General features: G+C 29.9%; 1 protein-coding gene across 3 annotated transcripts in view; it reads left to right on the forward strand.

Moving 5' to 3' along the window:
• The window catches only part of LOC136979073 (trichohyalin-like), a 192192-nt gene that overhangs the window by 125085 nt on the left and 55022 nt on the right, over window positions 1–12085 (forward strand). For all 3 annotated transcript variants that reach the window (XM_067274976.1, XM_067274974.1, XM_067274975.1), the window contains 2 exons: window positions 8131–8298; window positions 8420–8587. In XM_067274976.1, coding sequence (XP_067131077.1) covers window positions 8131–8298; window positions 8420–8587 — 336 coding nt within the window. The remainder of the gene's footprint in view (window positions 1–8130; window positions 8299–8419; window positions 8588–12085) is intronic.

Here is a 12085-nt window from a genome sequence, read left to right on the forward strand (position 1 = left end):
AGTTTTTATATGATGTTGAATTTTATTTAAGCTTTTTATGTACATAAATTTAAAAAATGATGAAAATGTTACACCATAAAAGGCAGTTTTTCTCTTTTTAAAACTGAATCCCAGTTTTTGTATTAAGTTGGTGTCTCCTGTAACGCGATTTCCCACAACGTGGTATTTTCAAAGAACATATCTACCACGTTGTAGGAGGCCTACCTGTAATTACACAACAACAGAAAAATCTTATTTAATCTGTAAGTTTATTAAATCTACTATAATGTGCATCATTCTCTAAAACTCTGCAAATTGAAACATGTGTTTATGAAATATTTCTGATACAATAACAAATGGTCTTAAACTCTTCTCTAACTGCACTTATAACAATCAAATCATAAAAAACTTTTAATATGCAGTATATTTTATTACATGACTTGTGCACTAGACATTAATAAAGTTTAAAAGTTAAAAATGTTCCAAAATAGATATCATTTTGTAAAAATTGGAATTGTTTGATTCTTTCCTGAAGAAGGTCAATCAACTGACCGAAAGCATTTGAAGATGTAATAAAATGGACTGCATATTAAAAGTTTTTTATGATTTAAATGGTCTTAAAAATTTTGTTGACAAATTATATATTTCCTAGATATTCCTCTACATTAAAATTTTCTATTTTTAATTTTTAACATCTATTTTTCTATTTATGGTTAAATTTACTCTCTAACAGTCATCTATATATATAAAAACGAATGTATGTCTGTGTGTGTGTGTGTGTGTGTGTGTGTTTGTCCTTCATGCATTACCACACCATTTATCCGATTGCCATGAAACTTTGGGAAGTTGTTTAATACATTCCCGCAAAGGTTTGTGGCATATGTGAAGATCTCCATTTCCCCTCTTTCAATAATATATTTATATATGGATTAAGGATTTTATGTCCAACAGATGGCGCTAACTTCAGACGACCTAAGTTTGCTTTTCTGTGAGGCATTATGCTTTTCTGTGAGAATGGACCTAAGCAGATCATTTTCTACCTATCTATATAAATAAAATACAACGTTTGTTTGTTCCTACAGATTCCTTTGAAATTTTGACACAACGTTGCATTCGAATATGCACGTGTTTTTATATAATATACATGTCGAAATTCTCCCTACGGGGGGAGATGGACGGGATTAAGGCTTACCGTGAAGAACTCGGCTTCTATTTATACTATTTTACATGCGGTTTTTTGCGTTTTAATAGGTGACGTCAACAGAATATACACTAAAAGGGGATTTTTCGACATTCCCCAGCGGGGAAAGGGACAGGATTAAGGCTTACTGTGAAGAACTCGGCTTCTATTTATACTATTTTACATGCGGTTTTTTGCGTTTTTAATTGCGTTTTAATAGGTGACGTCAACAGAATATACACTAAAAAGGGATTTTTCGACATTCCCCAGCGGGGAAAGGGACAGGATTAAGGCTTACTGTGAAGAACTCGGCTTCTATTTATACTATTTTACATGCGGTTTTTTGCGTTTTTAATTGCGTTTTAATAGGTGACGTCAACAGAATATACACTAAAAAGGGATTTTTCGACATTCCCCAGCGGGGAAAGGGACAGGATTAAGGCTTACTGTGAAGAACTCGGCTTCTATTTATACTATTTTACATGCGGTTTTTTGCGTTTTTAATTGCGTTTTAATAGGTGATGTCAACAGAATATACACTAAAAAGGGATTTTTCGACATTCCCCAGCGGGGAAAGGGACAGGATTAAGGCTTACTGTGAAGAACTCGGCTTCTATTTATACTATTTTACATGAGGTTTTTTGCGTTTTTAATTGCGTTTTAATAGGTGACGTCAACAGAATATACACTAAAAAGGGATTTTTTGAAATTCCCCCCACGGGGGAAGTGTTACACATTTATAATAGATACATTTTGAGCCACAACAACGCGTGGCCGGGTCAGCTAGTATATATATAAAACCATTGTTTATACTGGGATTTTATACTATTGCCTACTGTACAGTCTTATTAAACCTAATTATTTGATACTTTTAGTAACTTATGAGGAATGTAAATATTTATTCTTAATTAATTATTTATGAGAAAAAGCAGTTTGTTATATCTTTTATATGCATTTGAAATTTGAATTTAATTAAGAAATTAATGAGTAATGGAGTGCATTTTTAATCTTTCTGAGATATCTGAGATAACAAAAGCATTTTTTAATTCTTTTTTGAATCTCTGAGATCTCTGTTGTGCTGTTTTCTTATTTACTTGAAGATAATGGTGACATTTCTGATCTCTTGAGAAATTTTTGAGAAGCAGAAATAACAGCCTCTGTGGTGCAACATGTTTGAAGGTGGTCATGTTGTTGTGAGTCTAGAAGTTTTTTTTTTCTGAGAACAATCTTGTGTCTCATGTAGTCATTTGACCCATATCAGTCACTTGATTAAAACTCTCAGAAACTGTCTCAAAGAGAATAAAAAAAACACCCAAGATAATGATTTATTTTACATTTCATAATAAATCATGAAATTTATGGCAAATTTCTAAAGTATGACTGTTTTATATAATTAAGAAATAATAATTAAATTTTTTAAATTTTCAATAGTGACAATTAATTTTGATATAATTATCAAATATTTTGAAAAACTTTGAAATTATTTTTATGTTATAGCAATATCAACTAAACAATATTAATATAAATCATGTTAAAAGAAAATTGGTAATAGAGAATATGAATCCATTTAAAAGATTTAGTTGTTACAATCTAATTAAATCATTTTGATAGAAATTTCGATCTCTGAAAGATATATGTTATTTAACAGTTCTCATATTAATATAATTCAAATTCATACAATGATTATTATGTTGGACTGAAGTAATCAATAAAAAATTAACTAATTTACTATAATGCATAAAAATATACTGTGTTTTCTTAATTCTAATGAGTGCCCAATTTTTGAGATGTCAAAACCTGAAAAAGTTAGCTTGCAAATGTAATTCATGGCCTATGTTGAAAACACAGCTGCAAAAAGTTAATGCATTTTTTGAAAATAATTTTATTTTCATGTTTACAGAGCTTCATAATGTCTACATTTTCAAATGTATTTTAAATATATACATTTATGACCCCATTATACAATACAAAAGATCTGCAGACCAATACAAAATCACAGTCAAAATTAACATACAATCAATATTTTAACAAAAAGATTTCATATGGGTATGCACAAGCATGAAATCTACAAGATACATAATATCACACTAACATACCTGCTGTAGAAATATTTTTCAGCATAGTAGGCTCTGCTTAAACACAGCTTTATAGGAGATAGGAGGACATCATTCACATGATTGCTATAATTCAAAAGACCACCAAACCATTACAAACCAAAATTAAAACCAAAGTAGTGGGAGGGACATGTACCATGTCTATACAGACATCATAAAACATGTGATTTGCCAAGCAGAATGAAGAGCAAACAATAAGAACAAGGCTACAATAAGTCAACTTTGTGTATGATTCTAATGTGCACTTCAGTTTTTGAGACCAGAAAAGTCAAAAGAAAAATGTGCATTAGAATCAAGAAAACACGGTATTTGATATTAATATAAAAAATGTACTCTAATAAATTCATCTCATTAGCCAACATTTAGGATGATATATTTTAGAATTTAGTTAATATGTTAATTATATAATGATGTATTACAGAAAATTATTTGTGATTATTATTATTATTGTTTTTTTTTGTGATTATTCTTTCTATTGAATTATATTTAATTAAAGCCAAATGATTAGCTGATTATATTTAATGATATTTTACATTATAAAGAATATTTTTATTAAATCATATATTATAAAAGAATCACTATTTTCATGTGTTTTCAATGTGTAACAACAGAGAATAAGGCAATTCTTTTCTAAAAATTGATGATTTTGTGTAATCACAAATGTTTTTGACATTTTACTTTCCCAGCTGTTATGTATTTAATTTTATTAATTTGGTCACTTTACAAAGCATTGAGCCAATTGATTAAATGTTGCTGTTTTATAATAAAGCTAACTAACATTCATCCAGATTGTCATTCATCATGTTTTACAATGTGGCTGGCTATGTTTAACTGTACTGTAAAGCAGTGGCAATCTCAGCCTCTTTACTAAAATGTGAATTATGCACTAGAGGACAAAAATGTTAGGAAATGCAAAAATTATATTATATAATCAAACTTATTTATTATGAACTTGGAAATTATAAATAAAAAGTACAATATTTTAATTACTTCTTGCTTTTAGGAAATAATAAAATTATTTATAATAACTAATAAACTTAACTGTTCATTAGGTATTTAAAATCTTTAAAAATGTGTATTGTTATTAAGTACTCTTAATGTTTAGGTACTTTGTTATAATTTAGAATTACTTTTGTAAAATTATGATATAAATAAATATAGGTAATTTGACATATTAAACAGTGCAAAATTAAATTATAAAAATGAGAAAACACTTTAAAATCATTAAATTTCTTCAACAGTTACAAAATATTAAACATATCCAATAGATATATTATTTAATAATGCAAGATAAACTAGAATGGCATTTAGATCCACAACAAACTTTCTTTTTAAAACCTACAAATCTATTAGTGTGACACTGATCTTTTGCAGGTTTGCATCAGCACTTTTGAAATCCTTGACCAAATAATGATTGGTTAGTCACAGCTTCTGGCAGAGATATTAATCTTTCTTGTATTTCATCATTATAATCATTCAATGGCTCTTGCAATTCTTAATGACAGAACCAGTTTTTAATTATTCCAGATTTAGTCCCTATTATGATGTTTGTAGCAAAATGCAGGCACACAAAGATATATTGTACAAAGAAATTATCTTTATTTTGCAATTGAACATGGTTCTTTTGGATTCCAACTCCTGTACAGTCCACAGATTCTCAAGAACATTTACAGAGAATTTCATTAACAAAATAAGAATTTTGATAAACAATTCAAGGAACTGACACAAAGAGATATAGTCACGACAATTATCATAAATCTGTATCTTCTGAATCGCAAATAAAATTACTTAGTTCTAACATCTTAATCTAGTTAAAACTATGACTATATATTTTGCACAAACTGCATAAAAATAGATAAAAAAAATACACCTTTAAAACATCCTTTAACAAATTTAATAAAATAAAAACGTTTTTGGTCAGTTTTACTGATCTTCATCAGTTACGATAGAACAGGACACTAATACAAAAATTTTAACTTTTAAAAACGATAATAAGAGATCTAAGATAGATATATAAATAAATAGTTGAGATTAATCAAATAAATATTCACAGAAATATATTAATAAAAAATAAAATAACAACAAATGAGTAAATATCGTCCAATAAAATTAATTTTCATAAATGGATTGCCATGCTGTAGACAAATTGTCTGCATCCCTATGGTTGATGCAAGATGATTTTTTGTGCACTTTATAGATTTCTAATTTCTCTAGATATCCTATGGTGTGTATATTAGAAGTTGGAATGTACGTGGGTTTGCGGTAAAATAAATGTGGTTAAATTTTAAAACAGCTATGTTCGAAAGCTAAAACTTTTCAAAAGATAGAGCTGTTTTTTCTGTTTTGTGCATTTTTCCTGACAAGACCTCTGAAAGATGGCCGAAAATGTTCAAGCATTAATGTTACTTGTTCATTTACTGCTGGAATTAGCATTTAGGTATGAATTTTGTTGGTTTAATGTAGAAGGTTCTGGAAGAAAGAATTGGCCCGAGGTGGAACTTGAACTTACAATTCTCACTACATGTCGTGATAGGGCCAGATCTGATTGGTGTGCAGTCCATGCATGCACACAGGTGGCCAATAGTGTACATTAAAAAATAAAATTCAAATATAATTTGATATAATTTTAATATAGTGGTCTGTGATGAAGTAGGTTGATGTTTGCATGACAACTGATGGTATAGCTGTGCAGTTTATGAATATAAATAACTTCAAAGCATACATTTATGTGTTTTGCATCAGAAAACTTAAAAAGTGCAAGCAACAGATGATGGTGGATTCATCCATTGAACCCATTGAACCAGAGAAAAATTCGTCAGTGAGAATTCCATAACCACTACAATTGTTTCTTGTTTTAAATCACATAAAAAGCATAAAAACTTGGAGTTTGTAAACTTTTAAGGTTATGCTTATGTAACTCATTGCAAATTGTTGCATTAAATAACATAGGTACAGTACAGGGTTTCATGTTTATGCTTAATTTTCATTGTGAATGGGCTTTTATTTCCATACTTATACCATTGTTTTAATTGTTAATGCAACCAAAAGGTAATTTAAAAAGATTCACATGAACATTATAAAATATTCATATTTAAATTTATTAAATTAATTTTTATATACACATACATATATATTGTATTTATATACTAAATAAGAAAAATTTCTTTAATTTCATTTTAATTTGTAAATTCTATTTTGTGATGGTGCTAAAATATAACTTTGACCAAAAGTACCTGTTATCTACGGGGCAGCTTAATTTGAATGAATTTAAAATAAATATATATCAAATATTTTTATGGATTTTTTTACCCCTGCCAACTATATGAAACTGTCATAAAAATACCAGTAGGCTACCAAGGGTTGAGTTAGATTATGAATTTACTTGTGACCAGTATTGATAGGGGTGGTAAAATATCAGAAGCATGCAGGCAGTTAACAGTCCAAAACCAGCCCTGGGTCATGATGTATATATACAACAGAAATTTTTATTGGTTTTTATTGATCCCTATTGTTTTTTTAACAGGGTTGGCAAATTGATTTTAAAGTTACAAGTTTAAGTTTTGCCTCCTTTTGTATACTACTAACATTTCTGGTCACTCATGGGTTTCTGTTTTTTCAACTATCTAATTAAGTGGCGGCGTTTCGTTCCTGGATCAGACGAGCTTACACCCACTGCTCAAGTATTCAAGACACTTTAAAGGAGTTGGCCTACATACGAAGGGTGGCTGCACAGCATGGTTACCAAAGAAGTGTCGTTGATCGCCTAATAACTAAATTGCAGAAGAACAGTCGGCAGTGCAATGATGGGGATTCACGGAAAGCGGTTGTGTTGAGCTATATGCCCTTTCTTAATAAGGTTGTCAAAAATGTGGCCAGAGAGAAGAGCTTGCGCGTAATTTACAAACGCAATCCAACGATTTACCGACTACTGAGAAATGACAAGAGGAGAGATCGCTCGAGTGAGTTAACAGGGGTATATTCTATACCTATAAAAGATCATTGTTTTAACACCGACATTGTGTATGTAGGTGCCACATTACGTAACCTGAAACAGAGGATAAAAGAGCATAAATACTCGATAAACAGTGGCAGTGACAGCACGGTCCTAGCGACCTTTGCTAGACAACAAGATATAACGGTGCATTGGGATAAGGCCTCCATCGTAAGAGCCACTTGATCCAGGCAGGCTATCAAATACTTGGAAAAAATGGAAATACATAAAGCACACTTATCTACGCTTTGCATCAACCACCGAGATGCGGACGGCCTATCAACGGCCTGGAAGTCATTTGTCGAATAACATTACGTTTTGACACGGAAAATGGAGCTTAGACCTGTCAATGCGCAGACGCCGTTTTTTGTAGTTTTAAATTTTGTTCGTTTTTGGTATTTGTTTAACTGACAAAGGCTGATTAACACAGCCAAAAACGTTTTTAAGCTAATGAAGACTTCCTACTGGATACATTAAAGGTGTAGTATGTTTGTTTGTAAAATAATTTAAAATTGCCATATTTTTCTTGAATTTTGTGCTAGAGACACACTGTCTTTTTATTTTCTCTATAAACACTTCTGTCTCTCTGATTATTGTATTTGTTTTTATAATTGACAAGAAAAAATTTTTAAAAAGACAAAAGTTTGACATATTTTCATTTAAAAAAATTAATTTAAAAAATTGTATTGTTTAAACTTGTAATTTTATATAAAGTTATTATATATATATATATATACATACACACATTAATTTAAAATTATAATTGCAAATTAAACAAAAAAATATATATATTAGAAAAATACTTGTCTTGGACTAATAAATATATCATTGATTTTATGGAAAGTTAATGCACAAAAGTTTTTCAGATGGATGAACTAAGAATGGAATTGAATAAAAGAGATCAAGAAATTTTGGCAATGGGAGCAAAGATGAAAACATTAGAAGAACAGCATCATGATTATCAGAGGCATATAGCAGTATTAAAAGAATCACTATGTGCAAAGGAAGAACATTATAATATGTTACAAGCTGATGCAAGTATTATTTTTATTTTAATCAAATACATTTTTTTTTTAAATTGTCTTTGTACACATAAAACAAATAACTTGTATAAAAACCAATTTATTAATAATAATATTTTTGTGGTTAAAATAGGTGGAAGAACTGAGACAACGATTAGAGGAAAAAAATAAATTAATTGAGAAAAAACAACAACAAACAATGACTTCCTCTCAAGATAGAAATCGTCTTACTCAGGAAATACAGGAACTGAGAGACCATATGGATATCAAGGATAGAAAAATTAATGTTTTGCAAAGAAAGGTTAAATTTTTTATTATTTATTATGTTATGAAAATATATCAAATACAGTATATATATATAAAATCTTATCTAAATTTTATATGAAATTTAGTAATACAGTAGACTCTCCCATATCTGAACTAATGTGGGCAAGAGTGATCTGGATGTAAGAAAATTCCGGAAAGGGAGTGTGATAATTTTTAAATAAGATTGCAACATTTGTGCCTAATGTATGTCTAAAAATCTTTATTTTGATTTCAAGGCTTATTTTTGACAATTACAATTAATTTTGAAAGTATTATGTTGTTTGTTTTGCTCTTCTCAATTCACTGACAAGCTGATACAGATGCCAATGCCTCTTCATTATCAAATCAGCAGTGTTTGATGCATTATGCTCTTATATAAACTTCAATGCAACCTTAATTTAAAAAAATAAAAAAATATAATGTACTGTACACCCCAGTATGAAAAAGTGCAATATTTTAAAAAATTTTTTGTTGCCTTTGATCAGTCCAGAAATGAGCAGGCTAGATGTGGGAGAGAGAGTACTGTATATGAAATTCTAAGAAAAATAAAAATTCTAGTCTATGGTTTAGAAATTTGAAACTTATGCTTTTCATATAATGTAAAATAACATAATAAACTAAATAATCAATAGATTTGCAAATCTACAATGTAAATATAAAGCTAGGAATTTTAATTAATTAGGAAATTAATGTCATGTTTCTTGTATGTAAAATGATCAATGTAGTCTTTTAGTAATCAAACCAAAGTTTATAAATAAATTGATAATGTAAATACTGTATTTAAGTTTTTAGTAAATCATTTCTAAATTTTAATTAAACTTGCATTATGCAAGTTTAGTTAGAATGATTTTTTTTTACTTTTTTAAGTGTCAATTTTTGGATTGATATATGTTATACAGTAGAATCCCAATTAATCAAGACATGTTTAAATGAGATTTTGCATTATCTGAAGTGAGTTATTCAGGTGTATTTTGTCAACAAAGATGAGAGAACATAATACAGTAATTTACTTAGCAAATTCTTATGAGAATATGAATTTATAAAGGATTAAAGACATTTTAATTGTAATTATAAATTTATATTTGCTTTAATAAATGACAATTGTAAATAAAATTAAAAGGTATTATTGTATAATTTAAAAGTTATTAGGTTTAATAAGTAAGTTTAACCTAAAAATGGAGTTCAATATACAGGAATCCCCCATTAATGCAAATCAGAAGGAGAACAAGTAAAACTGAGTTTTCATTAACAAAGTTCTCATTACAAGAGTATTGCATTTAAAACTCCATTCCTTTTCCATTGTAGATCTGAAATAAGAAAATTAATTATACTCATATTATAGTATTCAGAATAAAAATTAAGAGCATTTTTACTGATTGGCTTTTCTGTTTAATATCTGAGAATAAATTGTCTGATGTACAGTCCAAGTCAACAATTAAAATTACATTATGGTATTCTTATTCTGTTTGGCCTACAGTTTTGTAAAGAAATTATCAATGGTAGTATGTTTCTTCTCACATTTATAACTACCACTTACATAATTACAGATGTAATTAAATGACTTAGTGAGATTATAATCCATGTTCTCATCAGAAAAAATGGCATTGAGTGTTCCAACTGCTGCCATGGCTTGAGAGCATGAAGGGAGAGCCACCTTTTCTCCTTCATTGGAATCTTCTTTTCCAAATTCATTGCAGGTTCCTCTGGCACCTCCTTCCACAGCAGTATCATCACTTTTTGCAACAAACTGATTAATGCAGACATAAGTGGAGAATTATTCAAAGGTGTTTTCACAAGAGCAGAGTTTTTTCCATTCTTAGAATGCTTCTTCAGATTCTTCAATGCACATTTCCTCTTCAGCAGCATTTTTTCTTCCACTTCAACAGGAACACTTTTTTAAAGCACTTTGCTATCACTTGGAGTGCTACCAAATCTCATGCCACCACAACATAACTTATGCAATCCAAGATAGTCCACTTCTTAATTTTTTTCACACCTTTTTAGTACCAGTTGCTTGTATTTAGCAGTCTTGAAACTCAAAATAGTGCTGCAATCCAACAGCTACAACCTTGACAAAATTCAGTCTTTTATCTACGTGATGAGGGCAACAACCATGAAAAACCAAGATCTTTAGCTTCAGTTGACACATTTTCCTCTCTAGCACAGCAACCACACACAAAAGATCACAGCAGTCATCCACTTGTTTTTACTAGCTATGTACTTGCAGGGGAAGTGTGAAACATGATTCAAACAGCATAGTTTATCATACTTGCCAAAAACAAGCAGCGTTGACTTTTCACTTCCATCTGCATTGCAAGTCAGCAAAATGGCCACTCTCTGTTTTGATTTCTTTTCTCCGTGGCAAGTTTTTCCCTTTGAAATGGCAAGTTCTGTTTGGCTTGCAGTTAAAGAAAAGTCTTGTCTCATCACAGTTAAAGAAACTGCTTGATGAATATTCTCTGGCAATGGACTTGAAATGTTCTAGCTATGTTTTTGCTTTTTCCATGTCAAGTGCATTTTCTTCCCTATAGATTGTTAGCAAAACTATCATGTTTCAATTCTGAAAGCAATAAAGCCAGTTGTTGGACACCTTGAAATCAACCCCCATCTCCTCAGTTTGTTGTTCAGCATATTCCTTTATCATATCACTTCATGACACCACAGTATCATGCATCCTGCCTGTCAATACCACTGACTGGATGATAGTGTAGTTTTTAAGTATGATGGGAAGTATAGTTCTCATTTAAAACTGAGGAACATTAAAAGAAAAACAGTCATGGAAATTATTAAAAACACTTGAAATATTTATGGAGGAAGGACTACAGGGCAAACAGAGGTAGAAAAGATGAACTTTTGCCTAAAATGCAAATAGTTAGCACATATGTGAACAATTTCATGCTTGCAGTTTCAGTTCTTGACACACACTTTCCCTGTCCTCTTTGCATGTAATCTTGGGCAATCTTACTGAAAAATCAGGTGTTAAGAGGCTTGGCTGTGAAGCAGCATTACAGAGAGTTAAGGAGCCAAAGAAGTTTTTGGGTGAATTTTTTTATTTCCATTCTTCATATTATTGTGGTCAATAGAATGCTGTAATTGCAATTTTCACTTTGCACTATGAGTTACTAGGGATTTCAAATTAAGGGGGTGTCAAGAAAGTTTCTTAATGCCAGCCAGGGAGCAAAAAATCAGTTCACCCTAACAAGGAGTTTGCACTAACAATGTACTTATTAGTGGGGATTCCTGTATCTTGCATGCTATTAATGCAGCCAAATGCAGTTTATTTAATAATTTACCAATCATTTGTTGTTATCTAAATTCTTGATCATCTCAAGTACCATTAGTCCACATTATCTTGGATAATCAGGACTCTACTCTATTTAATTTTCACAAATATATAAGTAAAAAATTTAATGTTTCAAAATACTATAGCAATAAATAAAAAACAAAATAAAAGTTTAATATGTGTTTAGTAGTTTATATATTAATAATAGCG

The sequence above is a fragment of the Centruroides vittatus genome, unplaced genomic scaffold (assembly GCF_030686945.1).
Source record: "Centruroides vittatus isolate TY-2023 unplaced genomic scaffold, ASM3068694v2 contig_577, whole genome shotgun sequence".
NCBI classification, from domain to species: domain Eukaryota; kingdom Metazoa; phylum Arthropoda; class Arachnida; order Scorpiones; family Buthidae; genus Centruroides; species Centruroides vittatus.